Below are 20,102 nucleotides of genomic sequence, written 5' to 3' on the forward strand. Positions count from 1 at the left end.
GCAGAATCAATACCAAGATTCTTAAATAAAGGTCAAACCCTTTTGGATTTAAGAAAATTCTTTTTGCAATTTTAGTTTTAATCCTTAACTCAGTGAAAAGTTTTTCTTCCATGAAAACAATTAAAATACAATGTACCCTACTAAGAATTTTAATATTCCTCTCGACTTAATATCCACTATCTATGTTAGTATCGTCAATTATCTATCTCTCATGGGCAACTCCCCAATCTTCGGGAAAATTGGTTTGCTATTTCATTTTGTATGTTTGGCCAAACCCATTGATTATTCCGATTATACAAAAATGCGGAAGTCTTTTCTGACAAAACAAAAGAAAATCATCTTCTTATCGTTGTGCCCGGCAGAAGTGACCACAAGTAACGACAAGTTGTAAAAATTATTCCTGAAAAGCCAGTAACTCGCGAAGCCAAAGAATACTCACACCTCTTTCTTTTAGCATATTCAGGTTTTGGGAAATGGGAATGGCATAGGAAAAACACAAAAAAAAATCATCAGCATCTCCTACTCTCAGGTAAATGGCTAAGGAGAATGTTTAAACTTACCAACTTACTATAGTCCAGAGAACCAGTCTTCCATTATAGATGTTATGTAATCAATGAAGAGGATGATTGTCTTTCACTCATTCAGCATTGGAAGTTAAACTGATGTGGTTTAGAAAAGGCTTGGAGAATTCTAAATGCCCTTCTCTTAATTGAAAATAAACCCAATAAAAAAATTAATTAAAATCTAAAGAAAATTCAATTAAAAAATTTATTGGGTCTATTCATTTTTTAATGAAACTTGGAAATACTCGTATTATACACAGAATTAGAACAATGTTTTTGGGTATCAAATTAGCCACGATCACATATACCCTTCTTTTATTTCAGGAACTCGATGATGGTTAGGTTAGGTTAGGTTATGTGGCAGCCCGATGTATCAGGCTCACTTAGACTATTCAGTCCATTGTGATACCACATTGGTGAACTTTTCTCTTATCGCTGAGTGCTGCGCGATTCCATGTTAAGCTCAATGACAAGGGACCTCCTTTTTATAGCCGAGTCCGAACGGCGTTCCACATTGCAGTGAAACCACTTAGAGAAGCTTTGAAACCCTCAGAAATGTCACCAGCATTACTGAGGTGGGATAATCCACCGCTGGAAAACTTTTTTGTTGTTCGGTCGAAGCAGGAATCGAACCCACGACCTTGTGTATGCAAGGCGGGCATGCTAACCATTGCACCACGGTGGCTCCCATCAGTCCAAGTTGGTGATCATTTCAAATCAATGGGTACTTCCCGATTCTTTGTTTGGATCAACGATAAGGGACCTCCTTTTTTATAGCCGAATCCGTCACAGCGTTTCTTTCATTACTAAAAGGTGATAATTCACCGGTGAAAAAGTTTTTAGTGCTCGGTCCACGCAGGGATTTAACCCATGGCCATTTGCGTGGAAGGCCGGCATGCTAACCATTGCACTATGGTGTCTCCCAGCCACGGTTGCCACTCGGGCCAAAAATAAACTACCAAAATTTGAAGAAAATATTACCAAAAATCTAACAATCTTAATTTGAAGTTTTGCATCTATAGAAAATTTTGTCAATTTTTTTTATTTCTATAGAAAATGTTTGCAAAATTTTATTTCTATAGAAAATTTTTGCAAAATTTTACTTCTATAGAAAATTTTCTCAAAATTTTACTTCTATAGAAAATTTTGTCGAAATTTTATTTTTATAGAAAATTTTCTAAAAATTTTATTTCTATAGAAAATTTTGTCAAAATTTTATTTCTACAGAAAATTTTGTCAACATTTTATTTCTATGGAAAATCTTGTCAAAATTTTAATTCTATGGAAAATTTTGTCAAAATTTCAATTCTGCAGAAAATTTTGTCAAAATTTTATTTCTATAGAAAATTTTGTCAAAATTTTATTTCTATAGAAAATCTTGTCAAAATTTTAATTCTATGGAAAATTTTGTCAAAATTTCAATTCTGCAGAAAATTTTGTCAAAATTTTATTTCTATAGAAAATTTTGTCAACATTTTATTTCTATAGAAAATTTTATCAAAATTTTATTTCTATAGAAAATTTTGTCAAAATTTTATTTCTATAGAAAATTTTGTCAAAATTTTAATTCTATGGAAAATTTTGTCAAAATTTCAATTCTGCAGAAAATTTTGTCAAAATTTTATTTCTATAGAAAATTTTGTCAAGATTTTATTTCTATAGAAAATTTTATCAAAATTTTATTTCTATAGAACATTTTGTCTAAATTTTGTTTATATAGAAAATTTTGTCAAAATTTTATTTCTATAGAAAATTTTGTCAAAATTTTATTTCTATAGAAAATCTTGTCAAAATTTTAATTCTATGGAAAATTTTGTCAAAATTTCAATTCTGCAGAAAATTTTGTCAAAATTTTATTTCTATAGAAAATTATTTTATTTCTACAGAAAATATTATCAAAATATTATTTCTATAGAAAATTTTATCAAAATATTATTTCTATAGAAAATGTTGTCAAAATTTTAATTCTATGGAAAATCTTGTCAAAATTTTAATTCTATGGAAAATCTTGTCAAAATTTTAATTCTATGGAAAATCTTGTCAAAATTTTAATTCTATGGAAAATTTTGTAAAAATTTCAATTCTGCAGAAAATTTTGTCAAAATTTTATTTCTATAGAAAATTTTGTCAAGATTTTATTTCTATAGAAAATTTTATCAAAATTTTATTTCTATAGAAAATTTTGTCTAAATTTTATTTCTATAGAAAATTTTGTCAAAATTTTATTTCTATAGAAAATTTTGTCAAAATTTTATTTCTATAGAAAATTTTGTCAAAATTTTATTTCTATAGAAAATTTTGTCAAAATTTTATTTCAATAGAAAATTTTGTCCAAATTTTATTTCTGAAGAAAAAATTTCTATAGAAAATTTTGTCAAAATTTTATTTCTATAGAAAATTTTGTCAAAATTTTATTTCTATAGAAAAGTTTGTCAAAATTTTATTTCTATAGAAAATTTTGTCAAAATTTTATTTCTATAGAAAATTTTGTCCAAATTTTATTTCTGAAGAAAATGTTGTCAAAATTATATTTCTGTGGTAAATCTTCTCAAAATTTTAATTCTATGGAAAATCTTCTCAAAATTTCAATTCTATAGAAAATGTTGTCAAAATTTTATTTCTAAAGAAAATTTTGCCAAATTTTATTTCTATAGGAAATTTTGTCAAATTTTATTTCTATAGGAAATTTTGTCAAAATTTTATTTCTATAGTAAATTGTGTCAAAATTTTATTTGACTTTTAGACTCAATTAAAAAAGTGGTGGATTTTTTTTTTAATTTTTAACTAAAAATTTATTTCAAACAATCAATTTTTTCATCAAACTAAAAACACTAACCCCCATTTCTATAAAGATCCGTTAGTGTTCCGTTAACTAACCAACCTTTAAACCGTATTATGGACGAAACTTTCATCTTGCTTTTATGTCCCATAGGCCAGTTAGGAACTTAACTGACGAAAATTTTTCAGTTAAAGTTTACCTTAGAGAAGATATTTCCAATTTACTTTCTGTTAACTGGCAGTTAAATCCTAACGGAGCTACATGAAAATCAATGTAAGTCAGTTAAGAAAGTAATTGAAATTAGTTATATTTTTCAATGAAAAACATATTTGAGTTTTACAATCAACATCAATTCAATTTTTAATTGAATCAAGTAAAAAATTAATTGAAATTTGCAATTAAATTAATTAATTTTTTAATCAATATTTTTTTAATGTCTTATTAAATATGTGATTGATACTATCATTTTCGTGATTGAAGGCATTTCAATTAAAAAATTAATTGGATCAATTAATTTCGTGATTGAATCATAAAAAAAATATTTGTGTAAAGATTATTTAGAGATAGATGTGTTTGCCAATTATACTCCAAGCCAGCTCCTAAGTCGAAAAATTATATCACTCAACTCAAAACCACCTCCTCAGCCTTGGTGTCCGTCTGTCTATGTTTTTGTTGTTCGCAGGATTCCGGTCCCAATTATTACCCGACGTAATTTGGTAGGGAGTGTTCTTACATCACAAGGACGAATGCCATTGAATTTGAAAACAATCGGATCAAATTTAGATATAGCTCCCATATATACACAGAAAAAAAATTCACGAAATTTTTTCCAATTAAAATCTTACTTGAGTTTTAAAAAATATTCAATTAAAAATTTAATTGTTTCAACAAATTTTTTAATTGAAACAAAAATCAATCACACAAATTAATAGTATCAACTAATTGTTTAATTTGATCAATTAATTAATTGGCTGTCAATTAATTTTTTAATTGATACTATCATTTCTGTGAATGAAAACATTTCAATTAAAAAATTAATTGGATCAAGTAATTTCATGATTGAATCAGATTTTTTTTTGTATGTATCGCTCGATTTCGATTGCCCTTCTTTACCAATCGATCGGCGTTAAATTTGGCACAAAGTAATTTATTTTGCCACTTTTTAAGGGTACGATATCGGTGCAGATTTAGATATAGCCCCCATATATAGGTATCGCTCGATTTTCCCAAATTTGGCCACAAAACCTATATTTATTAACCGACCTTACTCAAAGCTACTACTCTACCTATTGTACCAAGTAACATATATCTCCAAAGATTCATCGAAATTGGTTCAAATTTAGATATAGCTGCCATATATATGTACCGCCCGATTTTCCCAAATTTGGTCATAAAATCCTTTAGTTATTAACCGATCTTACTCAAATTTAGCACAAAGTCGTCATTTATAATATCAACCAAGCCTGCAAAATATCATTCAAAACGGTTCAGATTTAGATATAGCTCCCATATATATGTTTCGCTCGATTTTCAAAAATTTCGCCCTAATAATCTTATTTTTGACAATAATACCTGATTTACTGACCGATAATGTCCTGATTTATTGACCGATCTTACTGAAATTTAGCACAAGGTAATTTTTTCTAATATCAACTAAACTTGCAAAAAATCGAAATCGGTTTCGGATTTCAGTCGGGTCGGCCGACTTTCTACTTTAATTAGTTTTTTTTTTCCGTGCGTGTCTCAAAGGGAATGACAAAATGTTAATACCCACACATCCGACACAGTGGAAGTGTAAAAAAATAATTCAAGAATACATAGCCACAGGGAACAGGTCTTCTTTGTTAATCTAACAAAATGAGCTGCAATACCAACGCCACCTCTGCCATTATTGCTTCATGGCTTGCTGAAGATGAAACCAGAAATCATTACGTAACAAATACCCTGGCAAGAAGGTTCTAAAGGAAAAACCAACGGATAGGCAGTCATTCATTCAAGCATAACTTGTGACTCCAAACCAATTATGTGTAAATTCAACAATCGATTGTTTGTCTTCTCCCTACTCTCAATAGTGGTAGCGTGTAAAACTAAGCCCATCCTAAAGCATGAGGAGTCCCAGGAAACAAATTTGAATTTCAATGAATTATTGGCTTTAACATCGCTATTGGCTCCGCAGGACAACTATGACCTACACTATGATCAAAGACAAAAGGGTAGTGAGAATTATCGCATTAAATTGGATGGTTTCTTTGTAGGAATACCACAGGAGGAAAGTTCATCTTTATTATTGCTTACCGATGATATTTTGGAGAGTTTTGGTGAGTATTCCAGATCATTTTATATGCCCTTAATAAGCAAATTTCAAACTCCCTTTTTAGGAGGGGATTTACCTTCAAACCCAGATAAAAATAAACAACAAAGGCTAACCGATTATGATTTGGAAAATTTCAAAAAATCCATGAGACCCTATCAATCCTTGGAACCTGAAGCTGGACCAACAACATCTGTGGTAGTTGAAATACCGTCTCCGAGCAAAAATGGTGAGGCCCGTCTTTATGATCAGGATTTTGAAGAATTACCACGAAAACCAACGTCTCGTACAAAATCTTATATCTCACAATTTGTGAATATTCTAAAGAGAGGTCATAGAAATTGAAAATGGATGGATACCAGAGGGTGCGACATTAAAGGAAATTTATCATAAAATTTATTTTCTATTAATTTAAAATTAATTCATTTATTTTCTAAAGAGAGGTCATAGAAATTGAAAATGGATGGATACCAGAGGGTGCGACATTAAAGGAAATTTATCATAAAATTTATTTTCTATTAATTTAAATAGAAAATAAATTTTACCAGGGTGCGACGTTAAAGGATATTTATCATAAAATTTATTTTCTATTAATTTAAAATTAATTAATTTATTTTCTAAAGAGAGGTCATAGAAATTGAAAAGGGATGGATACCAGAGGGTGCGACATTAAAGGAAATTTATCATAAAATTTATTTTCTATTAATTTAAATAGAAAATAAATTTTACCAGGGTGCGACGTTAAAGGAAATTTATCATAAAATTTATTTTCTATTAATTTTAAATTAATGCATTTATTTTCTAAAGAGAGGTCATAGAAATTGAAAATGGATGGATACGAGAGGGTGCGACATTAAAGGAAATTTATCATAAAATTTATTTTCTATTAATTTAAAATTAATTCATTTATTTTCTAAAGAGAGGTCATAGAAATTGAAAAGGGATGGATACCAGAGGGTGCGACATTAAGGAAATTTATCATAAAATTTATTTTCTATTAATTTAAATAGAAAATAAATTTTACCAGGGTGCGACGTTAAAGGAAATTTATCATAAAATTTATTTTCTATTAATTTAAAATTAATTAATTTATTTTCTAAAGAGGGGTCATAGAAATTGAAAAGGGATGGATACCAGAGGGTGCGACATTTAAGGAAATTTATCATAAAATTTATTTTCTATTAATTTAAAATTAATTAATTTATTTTCTAAATAGATTTAGAAAATAAAAATCTATTTTCCATATCTATTTATATCTATTATAAAATAAAAATTATTGTATAATTGATACTTGACTTATTGAGGGATTTCTAAAACATCGATATAGATGGTTCCTCTGTGAGTTATTTTCTATATTCTCAAGATGATGTTCAACTTTCATAAAAAGTGAATTTTCAACTTACGAAATTTTATAATTTGTATTTTATATATATTTTTGTTATATACTGGAGACTATTCAAGACTGATATATAAGTTAGAGATAAATATGTGTTGTTTAAAAATTATACTAAGATATTTTAATTTGTCCAAATTACAAAAAAACATAGTTTTCCACCAAATAAATAATATTTCCTAATTAAAGTCTGGTTTATTACTTCTTTAACTCTTAACTGCTGCTACAAAAATATTTTGTGACACTGGAAAAAATATATTCTCAGAGGACACATAGTAGTATCATTTGAGAAGACGACCTATCTGACACGACAAAAATATATTTTATACCCTCCAACATAAGATGAAGGGTGTAATAACTTTGTCATTCCGTTTGTAACACATCGAAATATTGCTCTAAGGCCCCATAAAATATATATATATATATATATATATATATATATATATATATATATATATATATATATATATATATATATATATATATATATATATATATTGTGGATCGTGGTGAAATTCAAAGTCGATCCAAGCATGTCCGTCCGTCCGTCCGTCTGTTGAAATCACGCTAACTTCCGAACGAAATAAGCTATCGACTTGAAACTTGGCATAAGCAGTTGTTACTGATGTAGGTCGGATGTTATTGCAAATGGGCTGTATCGGACCACTTTAACGTATAGCCCTCATATAAACGGACCCCAGATTTGGCTTGCGGAACCATGCAAAAATTGGTCCATATCGGTTCATAATTATATATACCCAGCAAAAACTAGGTATCCACATCTCATTACAATTGGCATTACCAGGAGTACAGCTGTCATTACACGTTGCATTACATTGTGGTGAATTATAATGAATAACTTGTAATGACAAAAATAAATACTTCTCGGTAATTTTCGAATTGTTATTCTCAAATTATTATGCAGTTGGCTGTAATGTAATGTAACGGTAATTCTGAACATTTTTCCGTTAAGAAATTTTTATCACAAATATTTCATAATAATTGTGCTTTAAATTAATGCCATTAACATATTATGTTTTAAATAAATGCTTCAAAAATAGATTTAAAATGCCATTTGCCTTATAAAAAAGGGACTTAAAATCCATTTTTAGTAGATTTCGAACCTAATGTGAATTGACTATTGCACGGTTGAAAAAGACTGTTTTTCATATGTTTGGCTATAAACATTATAGTTTGGAACACAAATTTTTAAACACAATATTTTTGAGTGCAAGCATATAATGTTCATAAACTCACAAAAAATCGCTTCTGTAACATATACTCCCAAACATATTTTGCTTCAAGCATATACATTTTTGGGTATTGCCCAAACATTTATATGTTTGATCTCTTCCAATATATAATATGTTTGAAAGCATATTGGTCTAAACAATATATGTTTGAGTAGTCTAAGTTCCAAACATTTTGTATTTTTGCATCCAAATTCAATAATGTTGTCTTCCAAAAAACAATATGTTATTATGTGAACATATAATGTTTGGAAGCATTTTGCACCCAAAAATATTATATGCTTAAAAAAAATTCTCCCAAACAATATTGTGCTTAAAATTTTATTTATTTATTTATATATTTACAATCATAATGAATTATGAAAATAAACAGGTAATATAGGTGCTAACAACATAGATTTTCGACCTGAATGCTCAAAATTTTGTTTCTGCCTAATTGTATATTCCCCCACATCTTTCTCACTTCCACGAGATTTTTTAGTTCTTAGCACCTTTTTCTGTAATACAAACATTGTAGAAGAAATTATTCAATTTTATGTTTTTTTTTTTATTTTAATTTTACCTTTTGCCGGACGGGGATTCGAACAGCGGACCACACAGTTTGTAAGGATCAAAGAAGTAGCTGATCTATTGCCCAAGGAAAAATAAAGAGTTAATTTTGTAATAACAAGCAACAAGCACCAACTTAATTCAATATCGCTCCCTGTTAAATAGCGCTCCAAGCTACTAAACACATATATGTTTATAGGCTATTTCTAAATTAGTATATGTTTGCATCCAAGCATATTATATTTACAAACATTTTATGTCCCAAACATAATATGTTCTAACATATTAACATATATGTCCCAAACATGTTATGCTAGTTTATGAACATTATATGCTTGCACTTAAAAATATTGTGTTTAAAAATTTGTGTTCCAAACATATAATGTTTATAGCCAAACATATGAAAAACAGTCTTTTTCATCCGTGCATATTTTGACCCATTGTAATCGGCGACAGAAACCAATATTTTCGAGATTTGGTTGCCTGAGACAATAAGTGGCTATTTTGCGAATTTTGGTGTATCTACGAATAAGTGATTACATATTAGGTGATTATATGCTCTAAAACCACTACTTTTTTCATGGCCGAAAGTATGCCTGGGGGGGAAGTACTTTCCTCCTAGGACATGCATATGTAAATGTAATCCGGAGCGATGCCAATTTATAAGTGGTTATTAATTTTTAAAAAGGCTTACATGCAAGATTACCGGGTAATGAGAGGTTTTGCTGGGTATGTTAGCCCTCTTATAAACCGATCCGCAGATTTGACCTCCGGAGCCTCTTGGAAGAGCAAAATTCATCCGATCCGGTGAAATTTGGTACGTTGTGTAAGTACATGCAAAAATTTGTCCATATCGGTTCATAATTATATGCAGCCCCCATATAAACCGATCCTGACCTCCGGAGCATCTTGGAAGAGCAAAATTTAACCGATCCGGTTGAAAATTGGTACGTGTTAATACTATATGGTATATAACAACCATGCCAAAATTGGTCTATGTCGGTTCATGATTATATATAGCCCCCATATAAACCTAAACCTATTTGGTTTTGGAGCCTCTTGGAGGAGCACATTTCATCAGATTCAGTTGAAATTTGGTATGTGGTGTTAGTATATGGTCTTTAACAACCATGCCAAATTGGTTCATAATTTTATATAGCCCCCCATATAAACCGATCTCCAGATTTGAACTCCGGAGTCTCTGCGAGGAACAAAATTCATCCGATTCAGTTGAAATTTGATACATTGTGCTAGTATATGGCCGTTAACAACCATGCCTAACTAGGTCCATTTCGGCCTACAGTTATATATAGCCCTTAGATAAACCGATCCCCTATCACACAACAATTGGTCCATATCAGTTCATAATTGTATATAGTCCCCATATAAAGCGACCCACATACATATTTCAATTCTGGCTCTCTAAGTGCCGCGCAAAAGTCCATACCCAGCAAAAAAATGGAAGTTCTTCTCAAGGCACAAATTTAAAAGAACTTCAAAAAATGGCCTCCCAAAGATGTTCTTTATTTTAACTGCACAGGAAGTTCATTTGAGTCAATTTTTTTATAACCCACTTTTTCATATTTTTAATGGGAAATTTATTTTTGTTTCAAATAGGTTAAAAACATATTAGGTATTAATAAAATGGTACAAATTATTTAAATATAGCCGAAAAAATGTTAAATCCGTTCTAGAAAAATTGCGAATTTTTGAAAATATTTGATGACAAACGTTCCAGACAAGCGTTATAATGCGTTAGAAATCATAAAAAATTTTAAAAATTATTTATTTGTCAAAATATCACAAAAATTCTCACACCTTAAGAAGTGATGCGATCCCCATATTTGAACTCCGTAGCCTTTTGGACAAGCAAAATTCATCCGATCTGGTTGAATTTTGGTATGTTGTGTTAGTATATGGTATCGATACATAATTATATATAACCCTCATATAAACTGGTAACCACATTTGGTTTTGGAGCCTCTTGGAGGAGAAAATTTCATCAGATTAAGTTGAAATTTGGTACAATGTGCTAAGATATGGCCGTTAACAACGATGCCTAACTAGGTAGACCGTCTACAGTTATATATAGCCCTCAGATAAACCGTTCCTCTATCACACAAAAATTTGTCCATATCGGTTCATAATTGTATGTAGCCCACATATAAAGCGACCCACATATTTCAATTCTGGCTCTCTAAGTGCCGCGCAAAAGTCCATACCCAGCAAAAAAATTGAAAGTTCTTCTCAAGGCACAACTTTAAAAGAACTTGCCCTCCCAAAGATGTTCTTTATTTAAACTGCACAGGAAGTTCATTTGAGTCAATTTTTTTATAACCCGCTTTTTCATATTTTTAATGGGATTTTTTTTTTGTTTCAAATAGGTTAAAAACATATTAGGTATTAATAAATTGGTACAAATTATTTAAATTTAGCCGAAAAAATCTAGAAAAATTGCGAATTTTTGAAAATATTTGATGACAAACGTTCCAGACAAGCGTTAAAAATCATAAAAAAAAATTAAAAATTATTTATTTGTCAAAATATACAAAAATGCTTAGTTCACATCCAAAGCATTGAATTCACCTCATACCTTAAGAAGTGATGCAAATTCAGTGCAGCGGCTGTTGAAATGGTGGACATCCGTCCTAGCCCATGTTAAATTCATCGCTTCTGCGGCAATTTGGCACCACTTCCGGTTCGTAATTATTTGTAGACTTACCTATATATATACCTTTTTTGTCTAATATATACCACGTATGGACTAACTTTGAATTTAGAAGATGAAGTTAAGAAGTTTTAAGATACCTTGCCATCGGTAGATAAGATTCGGCCTGGTCGAACTTACGGCCGTATATACTTGTTTGATTTCTCATCTCGAAAAAAGTTTCACGAACAGGCAGTGAAAAGAGATACAATGTTTTAAAAACTATAAATATGACTAAAAAAAGAAGGCACCTCTAGTGGAGAATAGTGGTGAAACTCAATTAACACCCATGTAAATTCATGCTCTAATAAACTCTCTAACTCTTAATCTAGGTTAGGTTATGTGGCAGCCCGATGTATCAGGCTCACTTAGATTATTCAGTGCATTGTGATACCACAGTGGTGAACGTCTCTCTTATCACTGAGTGCTGCCCGATTCCATGTTAAGCTCAATGACAAGGGACCTCCTTTTTATAGCCGAGTCCGAACGGCGTTCCACATTCCAGTGAAACCACTTAGAGAAGCTTTGAAACCCTCAGAAATGTCACCAGCATTACTGAGGTGGGATAATCCACCACTGAAACACTTTTTGGTGTTCGGTCGTAGCAGGAATCGAACCCACGACCTTGTGTATGCAAGGCGGGCATGCTAACCATTGCACCACGGTGGCTCCCAACTCTTAATTTAAACCACGATAATATAATCACTGATGCTTCGAAGACGGAGCGAAGTTATCTTGAACTTAAGGATTATCACATCAGCTTTAAAGGATAAGTATCTGTCCTATTTTAGCTCAATCCACTTACCTTACAATGTTTCGTTTAATTTTATTACTTACAGTTAAAAAAATAAAAAGGTAAATTTTCATTAATCGATATTGGGTTTTATTAATCAGATCATTTGATTAAACGATTAATGGCACAGTTTTTTTTTTTAAGTAAATTTCTTTAAGCAATTTAAAAAACAAAGTGACAATAAATTATATTTAAGGAACCAAATATTCGAGTTTACATGAAATAAAAAAAAACATAAGAACACTGGAAAATTTACATTCAAGAAAAATCCTAAACTGGTTAAGTTAAAAAATAAATTACAACAAAATTACTAAAGATAAAATACAATAAATAAGCGTTATTATTGCAAAACTAAAATTATTTCTCAAAGCATACGATTTGAGACAGAGAGCAGAGGTAAACATTGTTGTTATAAAACATTTACTAAGATATTAAAAATAATAATAAATTAATAATTAATAATAAATTAAAATAATACAAATCACTAAACAAAGCAAATTTGTTGCATTGTTCGAATCTCCATTAATTAAATATCAATGTTATCAGTGTAAGTTTATAATTTTCAAATTTTATATATATATATAAATAAATAAATAAATTATAGCCTCATTGAAATCAAATGAATAGTCGATGAGAATACTTTATGAGACTTGTCTTTGGTTGAAATTGAATTCTGTATTATTGATTAATACCATGTCTAAGGACTAACATAAATTTCAAAATCTCTACACTAAAATTAAGAGCAAAAAAATCTATCATAAATTATAAACAAGTTTAATAAATATTTTTTTTTTGTTTTTTGTTTAGATATTACTATAATAGTATTATTCTAGTTTTTCCGGAGAAGTTGCTAAATTGGAAGATATTTGTGATGATGAGGAGGCAATTGCATCTTTTGGTGATGAGCTTGAGCTTTGACCATTCGTTTTGGTTTTTTCTTCTTCTACTTTTGGCTTTCGCATATGTACACTGAAACAAATTCTATTGAAATGTTCACACATTTGATTGACTACCGAGGCACCATAATGCCAATGGCTAAGTGTAGTTAAAATGAACAACAAATACAATAGAAAACGTTCGAGGAATGGTATCCATAGACCCAAAGCTATAAAGATCACATATATTGGTGTCATCCAATGGAAATTTTCACAGCGTGTATTCGACATTTGAGCAACTATTAGACGGCACTGAAAGAAAGATAGAAAAAAAAGAGTTAATGATGATACGAAAACATTACGATTTGGATCTAATCGAAATTTCAAGATTTTAACCCTCTAATGCCCAAGCCCGCCTTTAGGCGGTCTTCATTTAATAAGGAAGCTTTTAGTAAAACACACATTAAGACAACAAAAATGAACAAAATAAAAAGATAACTTATTTGAAACTATTCAAGAGGATTTGCAGCATATGCTGAATTTTACGGTATACATTTTTCTTGCTTAGTTCTCTTGCTTTTGAGTCGTTAACATTGAAAATTTAATCGGCTGGCAAAAAAATTGGGGCATTAGAGGGTTAATATATTCCAAAGAATTTTATTGATATTCGATTATAACTAAAGACTTTAAATTATTATCATTATTATGTATTTATTTTTGTAACTAATAAATAATATAAAAATTAAAAAGTTAAAATACTTAAACCTTAAAGGTGGGTATTAAATCTGTAAAAGCAGAATAAACGTATACCTTTATTGATAGATTTTGTTCTAACTAGGTGGCAGTGATCCCAAGCAATAATTGAAAAAGTTTATTCCTTTTAAAATTAATTATTAAAGAAAAGAAACCGTGAAAATTTTACGGTTTTAGAACGATATTATTAATACCAGCCTTGGGGTACGATTTTACACTAGGGATGATAAATAGCACAGATGGAAAAGTACTAAAACAGCTTCGAAACTTCAAAACTACTTTTTAAAAACAAAAGGTACATAATCACGCTGATAAAGATGGACACTATGTTATTATTGAGAATTGAAAATGAATGAAAGTATATAAGGTCGAAAATTAGGCCAGTCCAAGTTTTATTCACCATGGGTTACTTGGGTTTTGCTTACAGTTGGCTATTGCAATGTATAGGTATTTCTAAACATTTTCTTCCAAATTGTCTTCCAATAGTCTATAAATAATTGTGAACCGATGTGAACCAATTTTAGAATGGTAATAAATTTCAACTGAATCGGATGAAATTTGTTCCTCCATAAGGCTTCAGAATCACGGTTGCCACACTTGGTAGAATTCTACCAAAAATAGTAGATTTTTTATTGTTTGAGAGAATGGTAGAATTTCTGATGTGTTGGTAGATTTTGCAAAATATTCCTCTCCAACTAAGAGGTACTTCAAAAATGTTCTATACAAATAAAATTTTGACAAAATTTTCTATAACATTCTATACAAATAAAATTTTGACAAAATTTTCTACAGAAATAAAATTTTGACAAAATTTTCTATAGAAATGAACTTTAGACAAATTTTTCTAGAGAAATAAAATTTTGACAAAATTTCCTATAGATATAAAATTTTAGCAAAATTTTGTATAGAAATAAAATTTTGATAAAATTTTCAATGGAAATAAAATGTTAACAAAATTTTCTACAAAAATACAATTTTGACAAAATTTTCTACAAAAATAAGATTTTGACAAAATTATCTATAGAAATAAAATTTTGACAAAATTTTCTATACAAATAAAATTTTGACAAAATTTTCTACAGAAATAAAATTTTGACAAAATTTTCTATAGAAATAAAATTTTGACAAAATTTTCTATAGAAATAAAATTTTGACCAAATTTTCTATAGAAATAAAATTTTGACCAAATTTTCTACAGAAATAAAATGTTGACAAAATTTTCTACAGAAATAAAGTTTTGACAAAATTTTCTACAGAAATAAAATTTTGACAAAATTTTCTACAGAAATAACACTTTGACAAAATTTTCTATAGAAATAAAATTTTTGACAAAATTTTCTACAGAAATAAAATTTTGACAAAATTTTCTATAGAAATAAAATTTTGACAAAATTTTCTAAATAAATAAAATTTTGACAAAATTTTCTACAGAAATAACACTTTGACAAAATTTTCTATAGAAATAAAATTTTGACAATATTTTCTATAGAAATAAAATTTTGACAAAATGTTCTATAGAAATAAAATTTTGACAAAATTTTCTATAGAAATAAAATTTTGAAAACATTTTCTATAGAAATAAAATTTTAACAAAATTTTCTATAGAACTAAATTTTGACAAAATTTTCTATAGAAACAAAATTTTGACAAAATTTTCTATAAAATAAAATTTTGACAAAATTTTCTATAGAAAAAAATTTTGACAAAATTTTCTATAGAAATAAAATTTTAACAAAATTTTCTATAAAAATAAAATTTTTATAAAAATTTCTACAGAAAAAAAAACAAGTAAAGAAAGTCTAAAGTCGGGCGGGGCCGACTATATTATACCCTGCACCACTTTGTAGATTTAAATTTTCGATACCATATCACATCCGTCAAATGTGTTGGGGCTATATATAAAAGTTTGTCCCAAATACATACATTCAAATATCACTCGATCTGGACAGAATTTGATAGACTTCTACAAAATCTATAGACTCAAAATTTAAGTCGGCTAATGCACTAGGGTGAAACACAATGTTAGTAAAAAACAAGTAAGTAAAGTCTAAAGTCGGGCGGGGCCGACTATATTATACCCTGCACCACTTTGTGGATCTAAATTTTCGTACCATATCACATCCGTCAAATGTGTTGAGGGCTATATATAAAGGTTTGTCCCAAATACATACATTTAAATATCACTCGATCTGGACAGATTTTGATAGACTTCTACAAAATCTATAGACTTAAAATTTAAGTCGGCTAATGCACTAGGGTGGAACACAATGTTAGTAAAAAAATGTGGGAAACATTTAAATCTGAAGCAATTTTAAGGAAACTTCGCAAAAGTTTATTTATGATTTATCGCTCGATATATATTTATAAGAAGTTTAGGAAAATTAGAGCCATTTTTACAACTTGTTGACTAAGCAGTGGCGATTTTACAAGGAAAATGTTGGTATTTTGACCATTTTTGTCGAAATCAGAAAAACATATATATGGGAGCTATATCTAAATCTGAACCGATTTCAACCAAATTTAGCACGCATAGCTACAATGCTAATTCTACTCCCTTTGCAAAATTCCAACAAAATCGGAGTTAAAAATTGGCCTCTGTGGTCATATGAGTGTAAATCGGGCGAAAGCTATATATGGGAGCTATATCTAAATCTGAACCGATTTCAATAAAATTGGGCACATTTGACTACACTACTAGTTGTACTGCTAGTGCAAAATTTCAATCCAATTGGGCCAAATTTCTGGCTTCTAGGACCATATTAGTCCATATCGCGCGAAAGATATATATGGGAGCTATATCTAAATCTGAACCGATTTCAACCAAATTTGGCACACAAGACTACACTACTAATTGTACTTCTAGTGCAAAATTTCAACCAAATTGGGCCAAAACTCTGGCTTCTAGGACCATATTAGTCAATATCGGGCGAAAGATATATATGGAAGCTATACCTAAATCTGAACCGATTTCAATAAAATTTAGCACACTTGACTACACTACTAATTGTATTCTATGTGCAAAATTTCAACCAAATTGGGCATAAACTCTGGCTTCTGGGTTCATATAAGTCCATATCGGACAAAAGATATATATGGGAGCTATATCTAAATCTGAACCGATTTCAATCAAATTTTGCACACTCGACTATACTACCAATTGTACTCCTCGTGCAGAATTTCAAGCAAATCGGGATAAAACTCTGGCTTTTGGTTCCATATAAGTGCATATCGGGCGAAAGATATATGGGAGCTATATCTAAATCTGAACCGATTTCTTCCAAAATCAATAGGGTTCTATTCTGACCCAAAACAGGAACATGTGCCAAATTTGAAGTCGATTGGACCTAAACTGCGACCTAGACTTTGATCACAAAAATGTGTTCACAGACAGACTGACGGACGGACAGACGGACATGGTTATATCAACTCAGGGAACCACCCCGAGTATTATTGCCAAAGACACCATGTGTCTATCTCGTCCCCTTCTGGGTGTTACAAACATATGCACTAACTTATAATACCCTGTTCCACAGTGTGGCGCAGGGTATAAATATGGGAAACATTTAAATCTGAAGCAATTTTAAGGAAACTTCGCAAAAGTTTATTTATGATTTATCGCTCTATATATATGTATTAGAAGTTTAGGAAAATTAGAGTCATTTTTACAACTTTTCGACTAAGCAGTGGCGATTTGACAAGGAAAATTTTGGTATTTTGACAATTTTTGTCGAAATCAGAATAACATATATATGTGGGAGCTATATCTAAATCTGAACCGATTTCAACCAAATTTGGCACGCATAGCTACAATGCTAATTCTACTCCCTGTGCAAAATTTCAACTAAATCGGAGTAAAAAATTGGCCTCTGTGGTCATATGAGTGTAAATCGGGCGAAAGCTATATATGGGAGCTCTATCTAAATCTGAACCGATTTCAACCAAATTTGGCACGCATAGCTACAATGCTAATTCTACTCCCTGTTCAAAATTTCAACTAAATCGGAGCAAACAATTGGCCTCTGTGGTCATATGAGTGTAAATCGGGCGAAAGCTATATATGGGAGCTATATCTAAATCTGAACCGATTTCAACCAAATTTGGCACGCATAGCTACAATGCTAATTCTACTCCCTGGGCAAAATTTCAATTAAATCGGAGTAAAAGATTGGCCACTGTGGTCCTATGAGTGTAAATCGGGCGAACGATATATATGGGAGCGATATATCTAAATCTGAACCGATTTCAATAAAATTGGGCACACTTGACTACACTACTAATTGTACTCCTAGTACAAAATTTCAACCAAATTGGGGTAAAACTCTGGCTTCTGGGACCGTATTAGTCCATATCGGGCGAAAGATATATATGGGAGCTATATCTAAATCTGAACCGATTTCAATAAAATTTGGCACACTTGACTATAGTACTAATTGTTCTTCTTGTGCAAAATTTTAAGCAAATTAGGGTAAAACTCTGGCTTCTGGGACCATATCGGGCGAAATATATATATTGGAGCTATATCTAACTCTGAACCGAATTCTTCCAAAATCAATAGGGTTCTATTCTGAGCCAAAACACATACTTGTGCCACATTTGAAGTCGATTGCACTAAAACTGAGACCTAGACTTTGATTACAAAAATGTGTTCACGGACGGACATGGCTATATAGACTCAGGAGCCCACCCTGAGCATTTTTGCCAAAGACACCATGTGTCTATCTCGTCTCCTTCTGGGTGTTGCAAACATATGCACTAACTTATAATATCATGTTCCACGGTGTGGCGCAGGGTATAATTACAAAATGTTCATTAATAAAATAAAGAAATAAAAAAAATTTTCTATAGAAATAAAATTTTGACAAAATTTTCTACAGAAATTAAATTTTGACAAAATTTTCTATAGAAATAAAATTTTGACAAAATTTTCTATTGAAAAAAAAAATTTGACAAAATTTTCTTAGAAATAAAAATTTGACAAAATTTCCTATAGAAATAAAATTTTGACAACATTTTCTATAGAAATAAAATTTTGACAAAATTTTCTATTGAAATAAAATTTTGACAAAATTTTCTTAGAAATAAAAATTTGACAAAATTTTCTATAGAAATAAAATTTTGACAAAATTTTCTATAGAAATAAAATTTTGACAAAATTTTCTATAGAAATAAAATTTTGACAAAATTTTCTATAGAAATGAAAATTTGAATTTGAAATTTGAAAAAATTCTATAAAAATAAAATTTTCTATAGAAATAAGATTTTGACAATATTTTATATAGAAATAAAATTTTGGCAAAATTGTCTACAGAAATAGAATTTTGAAAAAATTTCCTATAGAAATAAACTTTTATTGATGTTTTTGATCTCAGCTTAAAACCGTGCATTGACTAAACTACAAGTGTAGCTTAACCAACAGAGGAAAAGTATGCTTGTTAAATTTATTTGGGCAAAACCCTATAGACTGCAAGATGGTTGGATGTACAGCTGTTTCGGAATTACCACATTCCTGATCAGCATCCTCTACTTGCAGCAAAACTATCAACCAATTATCAGAATAAATTCGGGTAATTCACTCAATCCAAAGTGAGCTACACTTGAACCTTCCGAAAAAAGGTTTGATAGTCGGCTACTGCCTAAACAAATTTGCAAGCATATCTCTTTTCCTTTGCCAAACTCAAATCATCGATTTGAATGTAGTTGGGTGGCTTTTCCTCTGTTGGTTAAGCTGCACTTGTAGTTTAGTCAATGCATGGTTTTAAGCTGAGATCAAAAACAACAATAATGATTGAAGAGAAACCAACAATAACAAACAAAACGAATGAAATAAACTTTTGTTAAAAAAGATTAGACCGATTTCTCGAAAAAATCCCCAAATTTATGGAAATTTCCCAAGTTCCCAACTCAGAAATTTCGTCCCCATTCACGAAAAATATCCCCAATTTGGGGGGAAAATCCCCAGTACTGGCAACACTGATGTAAACAGCTTGCAGATTATGTCTTCAAATTTGGCACAGAGTCTTTACTCGGGTTAAAGAGAATCGCTATTGATTTTGGAAAAAATCGGTTGAAATTTAGATATAGCTGCCGTATATATTTATCACCAAATATCAGCCAAATCGGTTCAGATAT

At 30.0% G+C, this 20,102-nt stretch overlaps 2 protein-coding genes across 2 annotated transcripts in view; one reads left to right on the forward strand and one right to left on the reverse strand.

The window, feature by feature from the left end:
* The first annotated feature begins 5,265 nt into the window (after window positions 1–5,265).
* Window positions 5,266–6,001, forward strand: LOC142227249 (uncharacterized). The gene is made up of 2 exons (XM_075297689.1): window positions 5,266–5,660; window positions 5,721–6,001. The coding sequence occupies exons 1-2, from the start codon at window positions 5,366–5,368 to the stop codon at window positions 5,996–5,998; spliced, it is 573 nt and encodes a 190-aa protein (XP_075153804.1). The 5' UTR covers window positions 5,266–5,365; the 3' UTR covers window positions 5,999–6,001.
* Window positions 6,002–12,412: 6,411 nt separating this feature from the next.
* The window catches only part of LOC142223648 (ethanolaminephosphotransferase 1), a 29,518-nt gene continuing 21,828 nt past the window's right edge, over window positions 12,413–20,102 (reverse strand). The window contains exon 5 of the mRNA XM_075293500.1: window positions 12,413–13,532. Within this exon, the coding sequence (XP_075149615.1) occupies window positions 13,170–13,532 (363 nt within the window). The 3' untranslated portion in view covers window positions 12,413–13,169. The remainder of the gene's footprint in view (window positions 13,533–20,102) is intronic.

The sequence above is a fragment of the Haematobia irritans genome, chromosome 2 (assembly GCF_050003625.1).
Source record: "Haematobia irritans isolate KBUSLIRL chromosome 2, ASM5000362v1, whole genome shotgun sequence".
Classification (NCBI taxonomy): Eukaryota; Metazoa; Arthropoda; class Insecta; order Diptera; family Muscidae; genus Haematobia; species Haematobia irritans.